Source organism: Podarcis erhardii, assembly GCF_964252035.2.
Source record: "Podarcis erhardii genome assembly, chromosome: W".
NCBI lineage: Eukaryota > Metazoa > Chordata > Lepidosauria > Squamata > Lacertidae > Podarcis > Podarcis erhardii.
In genome coordinates, this window is record NC_138506.1 from 27,651,962 (window position 1) to 27,677,044 (window position 25,083).

At 48.2% G+C, this 25,083-nt stretch overlaps 1 protein-coding gene and 1 long non-coding RNA gene across 2 annotated transcripts in view; one reads left to right on the forward strand and one right to left on the reverse strand.

Moving 5' to 3' along the window:
- Positions 1–2,193: 2,193 nt before the first annotated feature.
- Positions 2,194–25,083, forward strand: part of LOC309333214 (steroidogenic factor 1-like) — a gene marked incomplete at both ends in the record, with an annotated part of 48,077 nt that continues 25,187 nt past the window's right edge. The window contains 3 exons of the mRNA XM_081846633.1: positions 2,194–2,298; positions 9,467–9,608; positions 19,361–20,103. Coding sequence (XP_081702759.1) covers positions 2,194–2,298; positions 9,467–9,608; positions 19,361–20,103 — 990 coding nt within the window. The remainder of the gene's footprint in view (positions 2,299–9,466; positions 9,609–19,360; positions 20,104–25,083) is intronic.
- LOC309333196 lies at positions 15,765–19,139 on the reverse strand. The gene is made up of 2 exons (XR_014152415.1): positions 18,843–19,139; positions 15,765–15,918 (listed from the first exon to the last, which is right to left on the reverse strand). It is a non-coding gene; the product is annotated as an uncharacterized lncRNA (long non-coding RNA).

The following is a 25,083-nucleotide window of genomic DNA, read 5'->3' on the forward strand; positions in this document are numbered from 1 at the left end:
TCCAAGGATTTCAGGCAAGGAGAGTCTCTCTCAGCCCTGCTTGGAGATGCTGAGCGGGATAAGGACGTCCTGAGCGGGAGGCGGATGCTCTGCCACTGAACCATGTCAGTCCTTCGCCTCTGCGCCCTGTAGCGCATCAGCAGCACCCAGAGGAGACCTGGTTGGGGGAAATACTCTTGTGCGAAAGGGAGAACCGCTGCAGAAAGAGGGGCTGCGTTGGCCACTCTCTTTTGTCATGTGGATTTCCCCATCACCACGTTAAAAAAAGACAAAATACTAGGAGCACGTTCTTTTAAATTGCTCATCCCTTCGTTTGAAGGTGGTTCGAAATCCTTTTTCAGGCTTGCTATGGGACATTGGTTTGGCGCGTTCCTCCGTCTTCCGACGCTTCTTTATGTTATGATTATCATTTTTAATGTATCTATTAGCGATATGTGTGTGCTGCAGCTGCTGCCAGAGAGCATAACGCGCTGGTGGCTTACAATATTATCATTACACAATAAAAAAATTAATACATTACAATATTTTATCCTAATTACCGTTTATAATATGTTACAAAGTATAAATTTTAATATTATACAAAATGTATAGTGTACAGTCATAGTATAACAAAAATAATATTAATGTACCCCCTGAATTAATAATAATAATATAAATATTTTATAATATTTTATCGTATTAACATTACTATATCTTACAGAGTGTGCTATAAATTATATAACACAATATTGTATAACAACTCTAATATTTATATGTCTTCTGCCCTCAATATATTATTACATAATTATCATACATTCTAATTTATATTAACAGGCTATGAATTGTAATATATTATATTTAAAGTATATAATGTTATGGTATAACAGTAAGATTGATACTTCTCCCCGCCTTCCGAATTACCCAAATCTCTAATAATTTGGAGCGTGATTTGCTGAGTGGGTGGAAGAAAATAAAAACGGCACATGAGGCTGGGCGCGGGGAAAACAAATAAAAACCGCCACCCCCGTTTTCTTTTCACCAGCGGTAGTGGCATGAAGTTCTCCGGCTGACGCGTGTTCTCTTTCGACACAGGCAAAGAAAAGATGCTTCCGAGTCTTGTTTGGTTTTTTCCTGAAAACAATCCGAAACACATTTTGGAAGGGGGGGGGGTAATTTTCCCTCCTCCCTCCACCACTCTTTTGCTCGGTCCCGGACTCCCCTGAAATCCAGGAATTCTCCTGGCCGAGGCGAACCAGCCCGGCTGAATCTCCGCGGCACCTCAGTCTGCGCGCTTTGGGCTGCTGGCCAGTTCCCCGGGCTGACCGTGAGGAGCGAAGCGCACCACTGGGGAGGCCCGGTCGACGTCACACACGTGTGCACCCACCCAACCATCCAGGGTGAGAGAAAACAAACCCGGAGGGAGACTTTTCCCCCCAAGAGGAGAAGGCCGCTGAATACCTCCCCATGCCCCATGTTTTCCCGAGGAGCACAGAGTTTCGGTCGCTCCAATCTGGAGTGGGGTGGGGGTGGGGGTGGGGGAGAAACCAGGTAGGGAACCGCCAGAAGACCCTTGACGCTGGACCTCAGTGTCCAGGCAGAACGATGGGGGTTGAGACACTCCTTCAGATATACTGGATGGAGGCCGTTTAGGGCTTTAAGGGTCAGCACCAACACTTTGAATTGTGCTTGGAAATGTACTGGGAGCCAATGTAGCCCTTTCGCCTCCACTGTTGCTCCTGAGTAGCCAGTGCGCCCCGTCGGGGCCTCAAGTGCATGGAAGCCAGTCTCCAGCTGGGCTGATGAGGATGGGACGTTTCGTCTTCGGGCTGCGCCAGGAGGTGGGGCAAGCGGAGATCTGCTCAAAAGGCGGGGGGGGGGGGAAGCACTGCCCCCATCGGGTGGGTGGGGGTTCTGACTCCCGACGCCCCACCCCATGGGTATAATGGAGCCCTAACTCTCCACTCCCCAGCGCCCTCCTTCCTTGGCTGGGCGCTTCTTACTCCCGCCCACCCCCATCCCCCCCACCTCAAGAGGCGGTGGAAGAGACTGGGCTAGCGCAGCCTCCCCGCCTAGTTATAAAGGCGGCTGCCCTCCCTTGCCCATCGGTCGGTCGGTCGGTGCTGCTGCCAGTCCGCCCTTAGGTCCCGGACCCGCCGCCACCATCACCGCCGATTAAGGCTCAGACGCTGCCCGGCTCTCCTACTTTCAGAGGAGATGATGGATTTCTCCTACGACGATGATCTGGACGAGCTTTGCCCAGTCTGCGAGGACAAGGTATCCGGTTACCATTACGGACTGCTCACCTGCGAGAGTTGCAAGGTAAGGGCCGGCCGTCGAGGGACAGCGACCCGCTCGGGACTGCCTTCCACAGTCGAGAAAGTGGTCTTCTTCTTAGGAAGGAGAGAGGGAAGAGGTTTGAGATCAGGGATCCCCAAATTTGGACCCCCAAAAATGTTTCAGGGCAGCAGCGTGGGCTTGTGGGGTCGGATGCCCTTCTTTAAAAAAAATGCAGGCTCCCCCTGCCCCAATGAACTCCGCTCCACCCGCCGACTGAATAATGACCCCCGGATGGGATTATCATAATAAATGCCGCATTGAAAATTGGCTATCGCCCTGGGCTTCTTAACTGCAGCGCCCTAAAACACCCCGGAGCAAAACCGTCAGTGCAGAAAATTATGGTGGCGTATTTTAATACATGACGCTGGACGTGCGTATTTAAAAGAGGTTCATCTCTCGGCTAGGGATGGGGTTTACAAATATTTGCAGGGCAAAACGGTGAGTACAGGATTGAAAAGGAAATAATTAGGATGCAAACAAAATTTGAATTATTATCGCTATCACTGCTTCATGGTTATATGAAATAGTGATAACTGCTTCAGTATTATTAAAAATAATCATTAAAATTAAGCCATGCTACTAATATTAGCAACATAAATGCAAATCATTATATTGATTAAAATAGCTCCAAAATTATTGTTAAATATATTTTTCTTAAGCACCAAGCCATCCACATCGAACTCTGGATTACCCAGCGCTTCAGAACAGTATTTCATTAACCCCAGAACTTTTGCCATATTCTGTTGAAAATCCCGGTACATATTTCGACCTGTAGAAGCCGTCACTCATCTTAATTTTCTCGGGCCCATCTCTGTAGCGCAGCCCCACAACACTCGCCCTGTAGAACCCACAATACGGCCTCAGTTCCTTTGGGGTTTTTGTTTTTGATCATTTGTGATATTTTAGAGGCCACAGGAGGACTGCGAATGTTTATCACTTCTCTTCGAACCCCGATTTTACGGATCGCGAGTTTTAAGGAGTCTGTGATCCGGCGCCCAAAATCGCATGTAACGCCGATTTGATGTCACTCCCATTCAGGAGCGATAGGTTCCCTAAGTCTGTTCTGGGGAGGGGGTGGGGGCCGGGGGGGGGGGCAAATGCTTCCCCTGCGCGGCCTTTTCGTCCCTAAAACTCTTTTCGAAAAATGTGCGGTAGGAATTCTTTGGAAATCTTATCTGAGAATGAATAAAATGCTTCCGGAATAAACGAAATCGACTGGTTTGCGGGCGACTCGATCAGGAAATGTGTCCGGGAAAATGCATCCCGGTCTGGAGTTCTCAAAAGGTGATTCAATGAAGGAGATTCGTCTTTTGGGGAACCGCAAGTCTTAGCAGTTAATATTATTAAAAAACTGAACCTAGGGGAGCGTTTGGCGGTTGGGGATCTGGGGACGCTTTCCGGTGAGCAGCATGTGCACGTCGGGGTGTGGATGTGATGGCAATTATTTTCCAAGAAAGTGCCTTGTATATTTTTAGGCGCGGGAAAATATATGGCTGCGCGAAAGACGCCCAAGGACCCTGCGCGCCTCTTTCCCTGGAGTCGAGGGGAGAAATGGGGGGGGGGGGGGAATGAGGCGAATATTGCCCTCCACCCCCCCCCCCCACCAAATGATGACACCCAGCAAGGGCATCCCTTTAAAGTGAGGTTACAGGGAACCAGGCAGGCGGCCTTCTCGGTAGTGGCGCCCCCTGTGGAACGCCCTCCCACCAGATGTCAAGGAAATAAATAACTACACAACTTTTAGAAGACATCTGAAGGCAGCCCTGTTTAGGGAAGTTTTTTAATATTTAATGCTGTATTGTTTTTAACACTCCATTGGGAGCCGCCCAGAGTGGCTGGGGAAACTCAGCCAGATGGGCGGGGTATTATTATTATTATTAATAATAATAATAAAATAAAAATGTCTGTTCTTGGTCATTTTTCTGCTTTGTGGATTTATTTATTTGCCGGGTGAGGGAAGACATTATTCTGTTTTTCTTCGTTCAGTTCGGTTTAGTTTCTTTCCAGTTCCCCCATCCTCCCTTGCTGTCTCTAAAGGTGTTTTTCCTTGCTTGCTTGCTTGTTTTGAGACGGTGCTTTTGAGATTCCCACCTTAATGGTAGGATCAAGGAAGGTGGGGGAGGGAGAGGCCCAAAGAAGGAAGCCTCAGTTTACCAGGATGTGTCTGGGGTATGTCTGTCACATTTGTCCTGAGGCTCCCACAAAGGAAGGGCAAGGTCCATGGAGTCTCTTCAAACTTCCGGAGGTGCCCCTCATCATGTGTGTGTGTGTGGGGGGGGGAATCGGCAGCTCCAGCTTGAAGGCCCGGCCGCCCCTACCCTCACCACCAGCGAAAGGGAGATGCGCTTTCCCTGGGGGACTGATAATGCCCTAAGCGCCTTGCGGGGGTGGGTGGGTTGCCACTTAGGTCCTGTGAGAAACTCTAGTCTTAAGAAACATCTGCCACCCTGTCTCAGTCTCTCGCTGGAAAAAGTGTATTCCTTCACTTACACTTCAGAATTATAATTAGAATTATTAAATGTATTGCTCACTCTTCACCAGTAGGTCCCAGGGCGGCTTACAACAATCTGAAATTCAGAATTAACAATTGTGTGGTAAGCCGGCACTGAACTCCCCCCCCCCCCCCGTGGTTCTTGCAGTTTAACATCCTGGCTGAAGGTTAGATTCCAGGAGGCAGAATATCACAGGGCATGGGGTATCTGCAGACAGGTGCCGGGGTTGAAGCGAGGGGGCGTGGGCAGTGGAGCCAACCGAGGAACCGTGCCCATCTTGCATTCCGAGAAGAGGTGCGCTCTTGAGGCTCCCTTTCCCCAGGGTGAGGCCACCTCTTCTAGGGATTCATCCCTGGAGCTGAGCCGCCCACCCTGTTCTGAGTCGAAGATCTTTTTATTTAATTGCCTGAGGTTGTGACGTCATCGGCGGCGTGCAGAAGTTCACAAGACAAAATGACTTGCGGAAATGTGCTTTATTTAAAATAATCACAATATAATGTGATTCTTCTCCTTATGTGGAGGTGGTGATGGTGATGTGATGTGATGGAATTGGAATAATAATAAGAAAAAATTATTTTTACCCCGCCCATTTAATTGGGTTGCCCCAGCCACTCTGTGGGTGGCTTTCAGTATATATATAGAAAATAGTAAAACACAGTAAAACATTACACCTTATAGAGCTTCCCTATACAGGGTTGCCTTCAGATGTTTCCTAAATGTTATATAATTACTGATCTCCTGATGGGGGGGTGTTCCACAGGGCAGGCGCCACTACCGAGAAGGCCCTCTGCCTGGTTCCCTGTAGCTTCGCTTCTCGCAGTGAGGGAACTGCCAGAAGGCCCTCGGAGCTGGACCTCAGAGTTTTGGGTGCTTGTCGCCCCTCCTTGATAGGAGTCAGGGAGGTGGCGATGGTGGGGGCCAGAATGGGACAGCTTGATTAGATGCTAATTATATTGGAGCTGTGGTCCCCAAAGGGGTCCCTGGCCTCCCAATTCTCCTCTGCCCCAGTCAGCATGGCCACTGGACTGGTTAGGGGTGGTGGGAGTTGTACCCTTTGCTATCAAGTGCTTGGGTCCAGGGTGCTCCGGTTATTGTCCCTGCTCAGCCCTGAAACTCTCCCCAGTTGTGCCACATTTCCCTCCTCCTCTCACCGTTGCTCCATCCCTGCTTTGCTCAAACGTCTCCCTCTTCCATTTCTGAGCTGCCTCATGTGGATATGATATGATATGATATGATATATGATATGATATGATATGATATGATATGATATGATATGATTTCACTCCTGGTGCAATGTGTGGTCTTCTGCATGTAGTTCCAAACTGTGATAATTTACAACAGGTACTTTATAATAAGCAAACATCCAAACGTGGAAACTATTATTTTATTTTAAAAGCCACATGTTCGATCTCCAGCTTTTCTAAGTAGCGCTGGGAATGACCCCTGCCTGTGAGCTCTGCTGCCAGTCCATACAGGCAGTGTTGAGTCAGGTGAACCAAAGTTCTGCCTAGGTATGAAGCAGATTTCCATTTTCCTGAACTGCTAAGACCAAAAAAATTAACATGGTATAAGCTTCTTCATCAGATGCATATGGGGACATGACTCTTGGGTTGTGGTATTGTTTAGAGATTGTTGTTGTTGTTGTTTATTGTTTATGACTACTTTGGAATGTTTGTAATTGTGTGGGTTTTTTTTACATGTTGTAAGCTGCCTTGAATATGGTTTTAACTTTGGAAAGGCAGCACACAAATAAAATGATCGAAAGACAGAGAGAACGTTAACTGTGAAATCAGAGGGAAATTAAATGGATTTATGATTACTAATAGTATCACTATCATCTTACAAAGGGCCCCAAAGTATCTATCAGCTGTAAAGAGAAAAACAGTCTATGCCCACAGACTCACCACCAGAGAGACATGGCACAAAAGAAATAAACAAGGAGGAAGGCAGAGGAAAGCAAGTGTTGGAGCAGTTGCTTCCTGACTGGCCCACGGATGGGGCCAGGTTGGTCTCCCCTTTGCAGTGTTGCTGTTTCTTGAAGATACCTATGTCCTTCAGATACCTGTGATAAAGGATGCAAAAATGGTTACAGTCACCCTTCCCAGAGCAGAGTTGATGATCATAATGCTTTGGTACATGTGTAGTGGGATACACTCTCACACATATTCAGGTCTCCCGATTCCACCCTGCCGCTTTCCCAGTTGCCCCCCTTGTGTCCCAAAGAGCGCCAGAGGGAACTGGGTTTTGAGACAAGGAGCAGAGCTAGCTATCTAAACACATTTAAAAGGACACAGAATGTTAATTGGCTGAATGCCTGACTGAAGTAAAACATTTTCGCCAGGCGCCACAGATATGTATTGGAGGCAACAGCCGAGCCTCCCTGGGGAGAGCATTCAGCAAGCGGGGAGCCACCACTGAAAAGGCCCGTTCTCCTACTGCAGCTCTCTGGGTCTCCAGTGGAGGGGGCAAACGAAGAAGGGCCTCAGGTGGTACAGTCTTCTCCCTCCTGCACCCGAGCTTCATCTGTGTCAGGCTCACCGTGAGTTCCTCAGAATCATAGGCTCTGCTCTGGAAGGTCTGGCATATTTACTGTACTAAAGCGAGAGTTATAATAATAATAATAAATTTTTATTTATACCCCACCCTTCCCAGTTCAGAAAACTGGGCTCAGGGCGGCTAACAACTAATTTGAAACACTTAATTGAGGCAACAAAAAACAGCTTAAAATACAGTACAAAACGTGAATAACAATAAATTCAGAATTCAAAAATCAATTGGGGGGAAATCCATCCAACAAACATTAGATGATCACCAGGGCTAGCTGGCTGAGTTAGTCCTATTTGGGCCAGCGAGGAGACCAGGGGAGAATGAGCTGTGGGATCCCAGAGCAGGTAATCTTCATAAAAAGGGGAGAGGGAGGGAAGGGATGGGAATAAAAGATCAGGCTGAATTCAAATTAAAGGCCAGGTGGAATAGCTCTGTCTTACAGGCCCTGCAGAAGGAAGTTAAAGCTTGCAGGGCCCTGGTCTCATGGGACAGAGCATTCCACCAGGTCAGAGCCATCACTGAGAAGGCCCTGGCCCTGGTGGAGGATAATCTGATTTCCTTAGGGCCCAGTGTGGGAATGTTCAGGGATGCAGGAGAGGATATATTGTCTGATTATATCCTTATCCAACTTGTGTTAACAAGTTCCCCAATTTCAGCAGAGTAACACATTCCCCTTTATTTTAAGTTTGCAACAGCAGTGTTTGCTCAGGCTCGCTAAAGCCTCTATAATAACTGTTCTGGTAATTTCGCCTTATTCCCTCATAAAATAGAAGAGACAACACAGTCTTTTACAAAAGTATAAAAAGAGTTTACTCACATTCTGTTCACATTCAGATCCCAGAAGGCAGACTTAGCTTAATGAAGTAACATACACTTGGAATCTACAGTGGTGCCTCGCAAGACGAAATTAATTCGTTCCGCGAGTTTTTTCGTTTTGCGATTTTTTCGTCTTGCGAAGCACGGACTTTGGAAAAGCTTCAAAAATCACCAAAGTCTTCAAAAACCTCAAAAAAGGCTACCACACCGCGTGCTATGAGTTGCTCCTAGAAGTGAATGCACGGTTTTAAGAAAAAGGAAACAAACTTGCAAGACAAAGGAAACAAACTTGCAAGACGTTTCCGTCTTGCGAAGCAAGCCCATAGGGAAATCCGTCTTGCGAAGCAACTCAAAAAACGAAAAACTATTTCGTTTTGCGAGTTTTTCGTCTTTCGAGGCATTCGTCTTGCGAGGTACCACTGTATCTCTTAAGAAGACAGTCCCTTTGTCCTCTCTTGGGAAGCCAAGAGGGCATCTTTGGCTTAGTAGATGTTGTGTCTTCGATGCATGTGGTGAAAGAGAGAGAGATGGCTGCCCTACCCTGTGCTTTTGTCGTTACCTGCACAGGTGAGGCCACACCCACCTCTAGTCATATGCAGAGGAAGTCTGTCCCAGCCCAGAAGGAAACAGGAAGTTTACCTGCTGGCTGGACAAACATCCCTCCCCATGTGTAAACATGTTCACTCTAGGAATGTTGCACTTGACTGCTCTTGTGTTTCACATCCCACACTCAGGACCTCTAAACTATGATTATTCATGGACCTTAAGGACCTCTGCAGGGCATACCAGGAGAGGTGATCCCGTAAACAGTTCCACTGGGCATACTCAGAGAGCATTTTTGAATTCTCCTCCCAAGTGACAGCTGCTTTGGGCAGGGTGGGGTCTTCAAGGCAAGGAGTGTGGGACCCACTTGTGATCCCCGTTTGTGGGGAATTCTTCGCACTTCCAAACTCCTTGAACTTCTCACACTTTCCCCGCACATTTTATTAAGATGTGGTGTTAAGATGTTAAGAACGGTGGACTCATAATCTGGTGAACCCGGTTCACTTCCCCGCTCCTCCACATGCAGCTGCTGGGTGACCTTGGGCTAGTCACACTTCTCTGAAGTCTCTCAGCCCCACTCACCTCACAGAGTGTTTGTTGTGGGGGAGGAAGGGAGAGGAGAATGTTAGCCGCTTTGAGACTCCTTCTGGTAGTGATAAAGCGGGATATCAAATCCAAACTCCTCCTCCTCTTCTTCTTCTTCTTCTTCTTCTTCTTCTTCTTCTTCTCCTCCTCCTCCTCCTCCTCCTCAGGGCTTCTTCAAGAGAACGGTGCAGAATAACAAGCACTACACTTGTATGGAGAGCCAGAATTGCAAGATCGACAAGACACAACGCAAGAGGTGTCCCTATTGCCGGTTCCAGAAGTGCCTTGTGGTGGGCATGAAACTCGAAGGTGACTCCAGTTGGCATAGTCTTGGGCGGGCGGGAGGGGGTGAGTCTTTGCAACACAGAAGGTAGGTGCTGACGGGAAAGTGCCTTCTGCCAAGTGGGTGGGGGAGGGATCCTGACATCCAGCCTATGTCCTGGATGCTGCTGCCTCTGAGCTAACCTAGGCCAAGAGGGCTTCTGCTCCAGCCCAAACAAGATGTGGGGACGTGAGACTTGACGTGGGCGGGAGTGGGTGGAAGGACTGGTGACTTGACTCCTACCAGCCATTTTCTTCCTCGTTCCCCCTCTTAACCCCCGTTGCTTTTCTACCTCTGAGGGGGCGGGGAAGCAAAACATATAGGTATACATTCATTTCTTGCCTAGAATGCAACACCTTCCCTGGCCAGGAGGCGCGTTTTTGAAAAGAGCGCGCCTCCACACACAGCGTCCACCCAAAGAACAGTGCCAGGTGGTTTAAAAGAGACTTTTTGAGATGTTCTAGATGTGCTTCCTTTATATCTTTAGCCTCTTTCCCCTCTACCCACCCCGTCCCCTAGTATTCCACCCCCCCTTCTCCCTCTGCTGGGTTTCCATGTGTCCCATGTGGGTCTCTAGAAGAAGGGCAGGGATCTTACCCTGCAAGGACTCTTGGAAGTGAGACCATGTAAAATGTAAAGGAGCTGAGTGCTTTTTCTGTGTATGCTGCCAAGCTTAGTTGCAAGCCACAATATCCTTATTACTATTAATTCAGTGTTCCATTTGAGTGGAGGCCCCCTAAGGCCGTTATCATTGGGAAAGTCGGATAATGATGACAGTATTCTTGTGGTTCCTCAGGAGCCAGTGATGGTAACCAACCTGGAAGGCTTTAAAAGAGGATTGGATGAATTCATGCAGGATGATAAGGCTATCAGTGGCAGCAATGCTTTCAGACATGCTCAGATCCTGCTTGCATGTTTCCCATGGGGGTATCTGGGTGGCCACTGTGAGAACAGGATGCGGGGCTGGATGCCCCCCCCCCCCCCGCTTGGGTTCCTCTTATGTTCTTGAGGCAAAATGCCTGAGCAGCCTCTTCTGACGCTCTTATGTCCAAAGAGCGTTTTGTGCCCGCCGCCCCACCCCCCGCGTCATAATGCTGACTCTTTGAGAAAGGGCTAGCAATAGGGCGATAATTAAATCTGACAGAAGTCCCTCCTCACGTCTCATTGCCCAGGCCCAATTCCTGATGCTCGGTGCGCTTTGCTGGAGAAGTCCTGAAAAAAACCCGACTTTCCAGCTCTGTTTCCACTGAGTGAGCTGAAGATTGGTATATTTCCCATTTAGAGTCTAGCAATTAAAAAGCGGCAGTACCAATTCAATGCACACTATTTGCTGGTACTCCCAGTTTAAAACCCGACTTTCCAGCTCTGTTTCCGCTGCCGCTGCCGCTGCGGGTTGCTGTCTTGTTCGTGGGTACCTTCCTGCCTTGGAGAGCTGAGGGCTGCCTGTAGCTTGCAGCGGCGTGGCAGCTTGGAGAGCAGGATGGGGCAGCGGCTTTGAAAGACATAAAGTGAAAGCAAATTCCTCCATGGGGTGGAAAGGAGGAGGCGAGGCTGGGCGCTGGTCCCGCGGGAGGCTGCTCCACAGCATAGTAGTCTAGGTCTGGAAGGACACGTGTCTCCGGGAACCAATTGGGGTTTCAAATAATAAAAACAAGATAAAAATAGACACACAGAGAGATCATATGAGAGCCATCTTCAAATACATAAAGGGCTGTCGCATGGAAAATGGACCATGCTTGTTTTCTCCTGCTCCGGAGGGTAGGACCCGAACCCATGGTTTCAAGCAACAAGAAAGGAGATTCATTCAGACTCAGCATCAGGAAGAAATTTCTGACAGCCAAAGCTGTTTGACAGTGGAAGGGTCTCCCGCGGGAGGTGATGGTCTCTCCTTCCTCGGAGGCTTTGAAGCAGAGGTTGGAGAGCCACCTATCAGGGGTTCCGTAGTTGTGATTCCTGCACTGCGGGGGTTGGGCTAGACGACCCTTTGGCTTCCCCCGAACAAAACCCAAGTAAAGACTACCAATTTTATCAGATCATTAAGGCTAGTTCCATAGTTGCCAGGCTTGCGATGAGGGTTGTCTTGAAAATGATGGTTCTGTTGCCTATGTCATAAAGGAATGCCAAATCATATAAAGTGTCCGGAGGTTCTACTCGTCTTCAAAATCTCAGATATGTGTGCTTCTCTCCATTAAAGCTGTATTCCAGAGTGTGTGGTACAAAGTGTCCAGTGTAAGATTTTGGGCTGTGTTCCACTGAGTTGCAATTATTATTATTAATATTAATTAATTAATTAATTACATTTCTAGACTGCCCTTCATCCGAGGATCACAGGGCAGTGTACAATATAAAATCACAAAAAATACATCCCTTAGTAACAATTAAAAAACAATGTCCCCCCACAGTTTAAAAGGCCACAGATGATAATGATGATGATAATTATACCCCACCCATCTGGTTTGGTTTCCCCAGCCACTTTGGGTGACTTACAGCATATCTAAAAACATAATAAAATTAGCCAAAGGCCTGGCTGAAGAGGAATGTTTTTGCCTGGCACTTAAAGATATGTAGAGATGGCACCAGGCTAGCCCCCCATGGGGAGAGTATCCCACAAGTGGGGAGCCACCACAGGAAAGGCCACTTCTCATCTTGCCGCCCTCTGGATCTCTCGTGGAGGGGCCACATGAAAAAGGGCCTCAGAGCTTATGGATCCCTTGAGGAGTGGTGCTCCTGAGCCATTTAAGGCTTTATAGGTCAAAACCAGCACTGAATTGGGCCTGAAAACTAAGTGGCAGCCAGTTGAGCCACAGTTGGCATTATATGCTCAAACTGTCTTATTCATGCTGCCAAGGTCATATATAAGACCAATTCTTTTGACAATATATTTACATTTGTATCATCAAAAATATTCAGTAACATTAATTTTGGGCAACGAACAATAGTTTCTTTAGCAATATTTATCATTCATGTCAAGAATAAATTCCAAAAATCTTGCACCAAATTACAGTAAATGATAATATGTACGAAGTTTATTGCAGTCCCTCCAACTAGTAGGTGATAAAGAAGGAAATACTTTTGACATTTGCAAAGGAGTGCAATACCATCTGTGAAATGATTTCAAGGAGTTTTCCCAAAGAAATCTGGAAGCAGATTTTAAGAACTGTGATTCCCAAATTTTATTCCCGTCCTTCCCAAAATATCCCCATATTTGTGTGCAAATATATAGTTCCCATATCTTTTTGAGGGGTTCCATAGATCCATTGATAACCTACATTAAACAATATAGAGTATAATTAAAATCTAATCCTTTCCCTGCTCTACCCATTGTAATTTTCAAATTTTGTTAAGGGTGATTGTCCCTTCACCATCTCCAGTTGCACATACAGACTCAGACATGCTTATGGGTGAGCTGTGTGATAAGCCAGTGGAGATAGGGTTTTCGTGTATGTGTGCGGGAGATACTTTGTACATGCTCAGAAGCACCCTCTACACATATCCCAAGGCATGTGGATGAAAGCAGGCAGTGCCAAGAAGGCGTGTCTGTGTGTTTGTTTGGGCACTAGGGGTATACCAATTTCCTGTATCATAATGGGATGCACTTTTGCTTAAAAACACTGAAAAAGGGACTAATTATTCTCAGTTATGGAAAAAGGTTGCCCTGAAATGAAAAGTTGGAAACACTGTATATGTAAAGTTACTACTCATAACTATCAGCACTTTTAAAAACTTAATGGAACTCTTTATAACTTTTACAGCTGCCTGGAACTTCCTAAAACTGTGGCGAATGTTCAAGAAGAATCCAAATATTGGTCTATAGGGAAAGATTTTTGGGCAAACAACTAAACTTCTTAATTTTTAATATTTCTTTCTGTGGCAATATACAATTGTGGTTGGAGAAACCCAGCTGGATGGGCAGGGTATAAATATAATCATAATCATAATCATTACAATGTCGCACAAGATCCTCAATTTATTCTCAGCAATAGAAGTGATGAACCATGTATAAAACATTGTACATGTATTAGAAAATTTGCAAGCTCTATTTTTCCTGTATACATGCTATGCATAATACATTATACAGTTACATATACAAATATCGATGTATTGATTTCAGGGTGACCTTTTTTCAAAAGGTTTGGAAATGACAGTTCATTCCTTTGTTTTTAGGCAAAAGTTCATCTAACTAAGCTACAGGAACATGAGGTTGTAAAAAAGTTCTAACCCTAGCAGACACTTCCCTTTCCAAAGATCCCAGGGGAAAGGAATAAAAATAATATTAAGATTTCTTTTTTGTTTAAATCCCAGCAGTCCGGACATTTATTCTGGCAGGTGCTCAGCTTTTTCTACCGTTGCAAGGAAATAGCCTCCTATCCTGAGCAGTACCGAGTGTCTCGGCCACGGTCCCGACTCACTGGAGTCCATTGGGCACGCCCATTGTGCAGAACCTGGCTGGCTGGAACCCCTCTGATAGCAGGCGCCATGGGGGGGGGGAGATCTGCTCGGTGGTGAAGTGCCCCCACTTTGCATGCCAAAGGCTCCAGGTTCAATCCCTGGCACCCCCCCCCCTTAAAAGGACCCTTGGCCAGAGAGCTGCTGCCAGCACAGCAGACAATACCGGTGGGTTAGATGGACCCTTAGCTAGAACCCCCACCAGTGTCCGCCAGATTCTTCTGTTCTGTGCCTTGGCGGAGCAGGTATGATGAAACCTTGGGCCTCATCCTGGAGGTTTCTGAGCTACAATTCCCCTCAGCCCCAGCTGATGGTGGTTGATGGGAGTTGTAGTCCAAAATATTTCTTTGTTTGCATTTATATCCCACCTCGTTCTCCAAGGAGCTTAAGGTGGCAGAGGTACAGGGTTCTCCCTTCCCGATCGCAACACTCTCTAGCAATACCATTGCAGTGCCTTTGAGTGCATGCAGAGTGCCCATACCCTTTGATGCCTTGCAACTGGCCTTCACGTGGCTTTATCCACCAGGGGTCGCCGTGAGGGGCGGAGAAGGGCTATAGTTCAGAAGGTCCCAGGCTTAGTCCCCAGGGACATCCCCAGCAAGCAGGGCTGGGAGAAGACTCATGAGGAGATGCTGCCAGTCAGTGTAGACAATTCCGAGCTCTATAGACCAGGAGTCTCTGACTTGGCAAAAGGCAACTGCCCCACGTTCTTATGTTCTTCTATTATTCTGCGTGGAGCAAATGGGTGCACGAAAAAGGGAGCGAAAGAGAAGGAGGGGCACACATTCCAGCACAACTCCCTGGTTGGATGCTATTTTTTCATTCATTACTTGCATTTATATCTCCTCTTTTCCTCGGAGAAGCTCAATGTGACATCCACGTAGCGTCCAGAGTGGCGCAATCTAATCCCAACGACAACCCTGTGAGGTAGGCTAGGGTGACAAGCAGTGACTGGTCCAGGGGGCAAACCTGTATGAAATATTGTGGGAGGGCAGGTAAGCCCCTTCCTGCACACACATCACATCACTTGAGTAGCAATGCCCATCAACCGGGGGGGGGGAACTGTCCCCCTCGAATATTTTGTTAGGGGGTGGGCAAAGGGACCTCGACCCCTAGGAGTTGGTTTCTATGGGCTGGCCTCTAATGCCACACCCAGGGAGCTTCGAGGCCGAGTGGGAGGATTTGAACCCAGGTCTCTCCCAGGTCCTAGTAAACTAATCACTATGCCACTATGACAGCAACTTTGGATGGCTTCAGGGCGCAGTGGTTTTTTAGCTTCTCTTTTAGCACGTCCCATGGCGCTGCCTGGACTGCTAGTGGCGCGACCAAAACTCGGGCCGTCTCGAACACCTCGGGCTCGCAGAGGCTGAGGAATAGCCCCCACTTACGCTCCTCTGACCCTTCCGTCAGCTCGTTTGCTTGGAGGCAGCAGCCAAACCGAGCAAGATAGGAGTCCCATGATTCAGAGGCTGGGGCAAATGGCAGTAGAGGCACGAGTGAAGCCATGGTTCCGATGCCGATGTGGTGGGCGATGGATGGAACACAGTGCTCTAGCCAGTATGGTCAGCTCTGAATTGGGTTCTGTTCAGTGATTTTGCTCAGTGAGTGTCCAAATGTGGCTGTGCTCTGATGTCCATCTGATCCCATCCCCGTCACCAGTATTAAATAGTGGGTGGACATAGCAGACAACACAGAGATTTCTCCAAGTAGTTCTTTATAAGTAAGCTGGAACTGAACTGAACAGCAAACAGCTCAGCCGGCCTGCTTTTATAGGCAGCCGGCTGTCAACATTGTAACAACAACAGCCCAGGGTTTCCCGCCTAAATTAACTTACGTGGACCTGAGTGAAAACTATATACACAATACCTCGGTTGGCCAGGGTGAGAACTTCAATACATAACACTGGGTCTTCCTGGTCGGATTTTGTCTGACGCCTTTTCCCCGCTTTCTATGTAATTTTGTTTTGTTTCATCTTGTTTTGTTTTGGGGTGGGATATTGAGTGAGGTGGGGATTGGTTTTTGTTTGGGCATAATTGTTTTTTGGTTGTTTTGCTTTTCTATTTTTTAAATGGAGGTTATTATGAGGCTTGGGATTGCTACCGTGGAGGGGCGAGGGAGGTATGGCGGTGGGGGCAGATGTTATAGGCGAAGGGGATCGAGATACGGATATGCTCGTACCCCTTCCAATCTGCGCCCCATCCCGAGAGACGAGGGTAGGGTGAGCAAGGATTACTCACCTCCTTCACTGGTGTTGTGCAATGCCAGGTCTATAGGCAACAAAACCGCCACCCTGCGAGATTTCTTTACCTCGCAGGGGGTCGACCTGGCTTGTGTGACGGAGACCTGGGTGCGCAAAGTGGTAACTGTTACCTTACGAGAGATGGCGCCCCCGGGTTTCTCTGTCCTCCACCAGTCACGGACTGTGGGCCGGGGGGGGAGGGGTGGCATTATTAATCCGGGAAGATTGTTCTTTCAGGGCTCTACCATTGCCATCGATCCCCGGCATTGAATGTGTTGGCCTAGTGTGGGGCTCCGAGGAGAGATTGGCTGTCTGGCTGGTGTACCGGCCACCTAGCGCACCAGCAGCCACCCTGTCAGGCCTGCTGGAGGCGGTGGCCGGCTGGGCCTTGGAGTTCCCTAACCTATTGGTATTGGGAGACTTCAACTTCCATGCTGATGCTGCTCCCTCCTCACAGGCTCTGGACCTGGTGTCTTCCATGGCGACACTAGGGCTCTCCCAGTTTGTTTCGGGCCCCACACATCAAGCAGGCCACACGCTGGATTTGATCTTTGGTGCCGGTATAGATGTGATCATGTCTCCTTCGATGAAGGTGCCATGGTCTGATCACTACGCTCTGAAAGCCAGGATTGACTTTCCACCCCCACCCTGCTTAGGTGGCGAGCTGATTTGGGCTCGCCCGCAGAGGCTGATGGACCCTGATAGATTCCGTCAAGCCTTGCGGGACCTTGCTCCCCCTGGCGACTCATTGACTGAGCTTGTTGAGGGCTGGAATACCCAGCTCCTGGCAGCCATCGATGAGATCGCACCTAAGCGCCCTCTGCGACCCCGCAGAAACCGGGCTCCCTGGTTTACCGAGGAGCTTCGGAAAATGAAGCGGGACCTCAGACGGCTAGAGCGAGTATGGCGGGGTGCCCGTGACGGAGCCTCAAGAACATCTTATAGGGTTTTTATGAAAACCTATGAGATGGCTGTGAAGGCCGCTAAGAAGTCTTACTTCTCGGCCTCCATTGCATCCGCTAGCTCTCGCCCGGCGCAATTATTTAGTATAATTCGGTCTTTAACGTCCCTTGTAGGACAGCCAAATTTAAATAACAATCTGACACACAGCTGTGAGGCATTTGCGAGCTTTTTTGCGGAGAAGGTCCTGTTGCTCCGCCATGACCTCCCGGCCAATTTGGATACAATAAAGGAACTGGAGGCCCCTCGACTGTCCTCGGGTCCAGTATTGGACCATTTTGACCGGATATCTCCAGCCGATGTGGACAGACTCCTCCGAGCTGGAAAGCCCACCACCTGTCCTCTTGACCCGTGCCCGTCATGGCTGATTAGAGCGTGTCCAGACGAGGTGCGGGCCCCCCTGGGGGATATCATCAATTTGTCCCTTGGCACCGGGATATTCCCAGGGGAACTGAAGGAGGCAGTGGTGCGTCCGCTCTTAAAGAAAACATCATTAGATCCCTTAGATCTATCCAATTACCGCCCGGTCTCGAATCTTCCATTCCTGGGTAAGGTGATTGAGAGAGCAGTTGCTGAACAGCTTGGTAGGTTTCTGGATGAAACATCTGCTCTGGATCCATTCCAGTCCAGCTTCCGTGCTGGTCATGGGACCGAGACGGCTCTGGTCGCCCTAACAGATGATCTCCGTAGGCAGCTGGATCGAGGCGGGTAGGGGCTGCTGATTCTTCTAGATCTGTCAGCAGCCTTCGACATGGTCGATCACGAACTCCTGGACCACCGCCTTGCCGACGTGGGGATCCAGGGCACAGTCCTTCAATGGCTGCGCTCGTTTCTCTCTGGTCGCGGACAGAGGGTGGCGCTTGGGGGGGGGGGAATTGTCATCGCGTCACTCCTTGGTGTGTGGAGTGCCTCAGGGTGCGATTCTCTCCCCGATGCTTTTTAACATCTTTATGCGCCCCCTTGCCCAGCTTGTCCGGAGTTTTGGGTTGGGTTGCCATCAGTATGCCGATGACACCCAACTCTATCTGTTGATGGATGGCCATCCTGACTCGGCCCCCGATACACTGGCGAGATGTCTGGAAGCTGTGGCTGGATGGTTACGTGGGAGCCGGTTGAAGTTAAATCCTTCGAAGACAGAGGTCCTCTGGCTGGGGCGGGACGATATGGGATTGAGGGGGCAACTCCCATCTCTTGCGGGGGTGCAATTAGTGCCAGCACCGTCCGTTAAGAGTTTGGGTGTAATCTTTGATACCTCCCTCTCTATGGAGGCGCAGATTACAGCTATAACAAAGGCGGCATTTTTTCATCTCCGCCAAGCTAAGCAGTTGGCCCCTTATCTCTCTCGCCCTGACCTAGCCACTGTGATCCATGCGACGGTCACCTCCAGACTGGATTATTGTAACTCGCTCTACGTGGGGCTGCCCTTAAGACTGACCCAGAAACTCCAGCGGGTGCAGAATGCCGCGGCGAGACTCCTTATGGGGTCTTCGCTGCGAGATCACATTCATCCGGTACTATACCAGCTGCACTGGCTCCCGGTGGAGTACAGGATCAGGTTTAAGGTGCTGGTTTTAACCTTTAAAGCCCTATACGGCCTAGGACCCTCGTACCTACGGGACCGCCTCTCCTGGTATGCCCCACAGAGAAACCTACGGTCTGCAAATAATAACATCCTCAAGGTCCCAGGCCTCAGAGAGGTTAGGCTGGCCTCAACTAGAGCCAGGGCCTTCTCGGCTGCGGCTCCAATCTGGTGGAACGCTCTGTCACAAGAGACTAGGGCCCTGCGGGACCTGACATCCTTCCGCAGGGCCTGCAAGACAGAGTTGTTCCACCAGGCTTTTGGTCAGGGCGCAGCCTGACTCCCTCCTCTGGCAACCTGCTTAGAATCTTGCTTAATTAGTTGCCATTAATTTGATTTTAATTGATTTTTATAATGAAATATTTTTAGAATGTGTGAATATCTGATTGTTTGATTGTTGATTGTTGTTAGCCGCCCTGAGCCCGGCTTCGGCTGGGGAGGGCGGGATATAAATAAAATTTATTATTATTATTATTATTATTCTCTCCCTTTGCCCCTTCTTCTCCTCCCTCCAGCCGTGCGTGCCAACCGCATGCGGGGTGGCTGGAACAGGTTCAGGCCCATGTACAAGCAGGACCGAGCCATGAAACAGCAGAAGAAGGCGCTGATCCACGCCAACAGCTTCAAACTGGAGACGGCGGCCCAGCCGCCCATCGTCTCCCCGGTGCAGGCGGCGGCGGAGTCCGGCGGGCTGTCGGCCTCGCTGCACGGCCTGAGCCAACACCACCAGCCTGAGGTGGCAAAGGGGCTACCCCCGCCCAGCAGCAGCAGCTCCAGCAGTGGCAGCGGTGGCGGTGGCAGCGGGATAAGCAGCTCCACCGCCATGACGCCCATCGACTATGAGTGCAGCTCCTACGGGACGCCCGCGCTGGCCATGCCAGTGCCCTCGGGTCACGGGCCGCTCTCGGGTTACCACTACCCGCCCTTCGCCAGCTGGGCCATCAAGTCCGAGTTCCCGGACCCATACGTGATGCATCCAAACGAGGCAGCCCTGCCGTACCCCTACCCAGAGGTCTACCCCAGCGGCGGCTCCCCAGCCACTGGGGCCGACATGCCCGACGTGATCCTGAAGTTGCTGGAGCAGGAGCCCGACGAGGCGCAAGTCAAGGCCTGCATCCTGTCCTGCCTGCAGGAGGAGCAAAGCAAGGGCCTCCACAACAAGCTCAGCGCCTTTGGCCTCATGTGTAAGATGGCAGATCAGACCCTCTTCGCCATCGTGGAGTGGGCACGCAGCTGCATCTTCTTCAAAGAGCTGGAGGTGAGGGGGGGCTGTTGCTTTTCGCGGGGCGGGGGATGAACCCTGAGAGGAAATAGCTTCCCACGACCTACATCTCCCCGACTTGGACATGTTTCCAGCGGTTGCTTTGTTTGGTCCCGGGGGTGGGGGTGGGTGGTGAGGAGGAAGGTTGAACTGTGGCTGGAGCTGGCTGAAGCGAGGCCTGCTTTGAGCACGTGCAGAGCTCAATGGTTAGAGTGTCAGACTAGGAAAAAGTTACCAGTAGATTGGGAGCAAAATTCTCTTAGCAGTCTGTCCTGAAATGATGATGAACTTAACACCAGTGTGTACCTCACAGCATACCGGTAGTTTTGAGGATAAAATAGAGGGGAGGCCAAGGTAGAATATAAATGTGATATAACAGTAAAAGGAGGGTTAGGCAAATGCGTGGGGTGTAAGGTGAACAGTGGCTACTAGTCATGATGGCACCTCCAGAGTGAATACTAGTTGCCTGGGGCTCAACAGTGGGAGAGAATTGCTAACACACACCCCCCCCCCGCAAATGTCCTGCTTGTGTGGCGAGTTCCTGCCCCCCCCAGTGGAAATAAAGACACATGACACAATTATTAAGGTTAATGGGCTAAATAAGGCCACAACTTTATTGGTTACAGGTGATGAACGGTACTGGCTTAGGCATTGGTCCTAACCGACTATATTCGGCTTCAGCCCATCCGCTTGAAGTCCGGGAAGGGTTAATCACCAGTAGGGGGAGTCCTGCTGATGCACATCAACTAGGAACTCCCCCGGGGTCACCAATAGGGGGCGTGCCTTAGGCCCTCACCTCTGGGCAGGGAGGTGGAATAGATTGCTCCTGGGGTTTTTCCTGGGTTTGGGCTCTTCTGTCCTCTTCCAGTGACAACCTATAATTTAATAAATTATATAGAGATGGATTTCTCCCGGTGATGGGAGGCTTGAGGGTGGCTCCAAGCAATGGGAATCTGACGGGATGGGTGCTGTGGCTTGATCTGGGCTGAGGTCTTGTGATTTGTATTTGAATGGCCAGCAGGGTGTGGATGGAGAAATCTGAGGCTGGCTACAAGAAAGAACCAGTGTGGGGACTTCCGGGTTAGCGCCATCGACTAATGGAGGATTCCCTCCGAGCTCCGAAGGGAATCGGCTCCGCAGGATCGGGTCTTGTCCGCGGCGGCGATGCAGGGACCCTCAAAAATCACAGGTGCGGATGCCTGTGAGCGTGGTGACTCGGCGGGCACCATTTGCGCCCCCCCAAGCTGCGAAGGAGCCTTTTTAAAGGCTCCGGAACGGGGACGGGGTGCGGCGCGGTGCTGTGAGTAGACTGCTCCTTCTGCGGAGTGAAGCCGCAAGCCATTGTCGGAGAGCGCTGACTTTTTCCTTGGAACAATTGGACTTTAAAGTAACAACCCGTAAGTAGTACGGAAATTGGAATTTAAAATTTTTTTGTTGAATCAGGAACGAGCGGGGAAGGGTTAAAAAGGAAGTCCGCCCCCCCCCCCTTTGTAAACAACCTAAAGCAAAAGACTGGCTATCTAAGGTCGAGAGAATCTTTTCTTTTTTTTTTTCTAAAAGACTTTAACTTTCACGGTTTGACATTATAAGAAAACTTTACTGGAGGATAAAAGATTAACTTTGGGAGCTGAAAGTTTCACCCCCCTGGACCCGGGAGCCTGTTGAGGAAGTATTGAAGAGTTTGACAGCTGTCAAGTTAGCTGTCAGAAGGAAAAAGAGAACTTTGTTTCTGTTGCTTCTGCTGGTTATATTTGTTATAATTTGTTGAAAATAAGGAAGGGTTGATACAAACTAACTTGATTTTTGGACTTGAGCTGAAAGGTACATTAAGGAACCAAAATCCCCCTAGAGGGGGCTTAGGGACATTACAAGAATGGCTGGAGGAGGGAAAATCCAGGCTGAATTGGAAAGAACATTTGTTCTCTTGGGAAAGTTACAAGGCCAAATTGATGTTTTGGCTATAAACGTCACAACTCTGGACTCAGCAGTAAATAACATTGTTGACTCTGATAAGGATTTGAAGCAGGAAGCCTATTCAATTGGACAAATAGAGAAACTTGAGAGCCATGAGAATATGGAGAAGGAGACATATGTTGCCCCTGAAGAAAAGGAAGGAGGAGCTGTAATTTTGCAGATGTCAAAGGAGAGTTGCAATTTGCGGCCTGACATGATGGCAACAAAGGAAAAAAAAAACCTGATGTGGAAAGTCTGGCCTGAATTGGAGAGTGGAAAACTGAGAGATCTCCTTATGTGGAGATCTGAAGACCGAAGGATTATAAATTTGACCAAGGTGGAAGTTGGAGCTTTGGGGACATTTGGATTTGAAAGGAGCATGAAACAAGATTTGGAGTACCCCATAGGCTTTACTTTTAAGTATGGAGGTCTGGCTGGAAGAAACATGGATCCTGTTGGGCCGGAGCCTCTCCGAGATTTGGGGTTTAACATTAAGGACTAACTAAAAGACCGGCAGAGAGGAACTGAAAGAGATTTAAGAGCCTTGGATGTGAGATCCCCAGGCTAAGCAGTATATTGAGACTGACGGACACTTGTTGGGGACTGAAACCGGGAAAGGGGTGGGTGGAGTCTGGGAATCCAAAGAGTATATAATTATAACCTGTTTTGTTTTCATTTTGTTCTGCTATCTGTATGGAAATTGGGAAAGTTGTGGAAGGGAAATTTTGGTCGACTTTAGGAAAAATGTTTAAGAATGAGTAATGATGTATAAGTATTGATGTTTAAGTTTGGATAAGATAAAATTGGTTTTCAAAATGGTTTAAATTAAATGAAAATAAGGTTTGCAAAAATAAAATGAGGAAATAGAAGAAGAGGAAAGGTAAAATAACAATATACTAAAATAAATCATTAAGTTAAAGTTGAGAAATAAGTATTAAGGATTTGCTGAGTTAATAATTTAAATTGGAATACAAGAAGGGGAGGTGTGAGGAGGTCTGAGAAACAAGTTAAATGAAAATAAGTAACTGAAATCTTATGTGTTTTTTTTAAATTGTTTTGGATTTTTGGATTTTTGTTATTTTTTGTTTATTTTTGTTTTTGTGTGGTTTTTTGAAAATGCCAATAAATATTCATTAAAAAAAAGAAAAAAGAAAGAACCAGTGTGGTGTAGTCATTAAGAGTGTCAGACTAAGACCAGGGTTCAAATCCCCACCTGGCTGCCATGAAGCTCACTGGGTGTGACCTTGGTCCATTCACTGCCTCTCTCAGCCTAACCCACCTCACAGGGTTGTTGTGGGAATTGAATGAGGAAGGGGAGAAAACCATGTACACCACATTGAGCTCCTTGGGGGGGAAAGCTGGGATATAAATGCTAATGCTAATGCTAATGCTAATGATAATAATACAGTCATACCTCGGGTTGCAGATGCTTCAGGTTGCGCACCGCACCGAACCTGGAAGTACCGGAACAGGTTATTTCTGGGTTTCAGCACTTGTGCTTGCGCAGAAGCACTAAATTGCGCTTTGCGCATGCGCAGAAGTGCCGAATTACGACCCGTGCGTGCGCAGACACGGTGCTGCGGGTTGTGGATGCTGTGGGTTGCGAACGTGCTTCCCGCACAGATCACGTTTGCAACCCGAGTGTCCACTGTAATAAAAAAAAAGATAAAACATTTGAAGATATTAGTACTGTGCAAGTGATCAGTGCTGTGAATTGATGAGTCGACACAGGGGCGGGGAGTGGTGTTGTGTTCAAACTGTGGGAGATGGAAAATGTTTTGCAAAAGTGACTCTGAAATAATTGGAGAGGGCAGGAAAGTGCCTTGGTGGTAGAAGCAAAGACCCCCTCCACCCCACTCCCCGCCTCCTGCCAATAGATTGGACAATTGCAGTGTCTGGGCTCTCCCTCCAGACTGGTGTGTGGGTTCTGTTTTGCAGCATTTCACTGACACAATAAGAGCGCGTTTGTGGTGGAGTTGCACCAGACTGTCCAAATACCATTCTGCTTTATTAGTTGTTCTGCAGTGTTATTGTGCTATTACTATCTGAAGGAGCAACTCTTGTGCAACAGATGCTGAATGAAAAGACGCCCCAGCCCACTGTTCCACACAATAGCCCTCACATTTCTGGTATGAAATGTTATAGGATTTCAGCAGGAAGTTATGGGGCCTGCACCAGTTGTGCTCCCTGAAACTTTTGCAGGGGCAAACTGTCCTGAAAGTGGGATAACCTATAACCACCCTGATACCTAGAGATGGGAAGGCCTGGAAAACCCCCCCAGGTTTTTTTCTGTTTTTCCCCTAAACTCTTTTCCCCCGGAATTTTTTTTTAAAAATAGTTTGATATAGTTTGAATATTCCACACTTTTTTTCAATTTTTCTTGAAAAAAACGGCTTTGGGAAAAAACAGAAAAAAGCCTGGTCCCGTCCCCCCCCCCCATTTTTCAATTGCCCCCCACTGACACCAGGAGGCAGGTGCTCTCACTGTACACTTTCCGGCAACTGCTCAAAACATTTTCGTTAGGGCTGTTGTAAACAGCCCATCTGAACACATAGAAGCTGCATGCGATTTACTTCCTTTTAACCACTGCTGACTTTAATCATCTTTTGAATACTCTTAAATACCTGCTTTTAACTGTGTTTTATCAATCATTTTAATGTTCTGTTGTATATTTTTGTTAACTGTTTAGAAGCTGTCTTACTATCATGCAGTTTATAATATATAATAACAAATTCAATTTAAAAACCCACACACACTCCTTTTCCTTTCAAACAGAGTTTGAGCCTTAGTGCAACACTTCTGGGCCTGGCATGCAAAAAAATTGAAAGCTGTTTTTTAGAAGTCCATGAGAAAAATGACAAAGAGGAAGAAGAAATGGAAATGATAGCAGTAGTTCAGAAAATGAGATAGAAGAAACTGCATGTATATGTTGTGTCTTCTGTTTCTTTTCTTTTTTAAGCACTACTCAAAGGGTAGACCTTCTATGGAGCTTAAATATTGAGGTGGACCTTAACTTCATTTGCT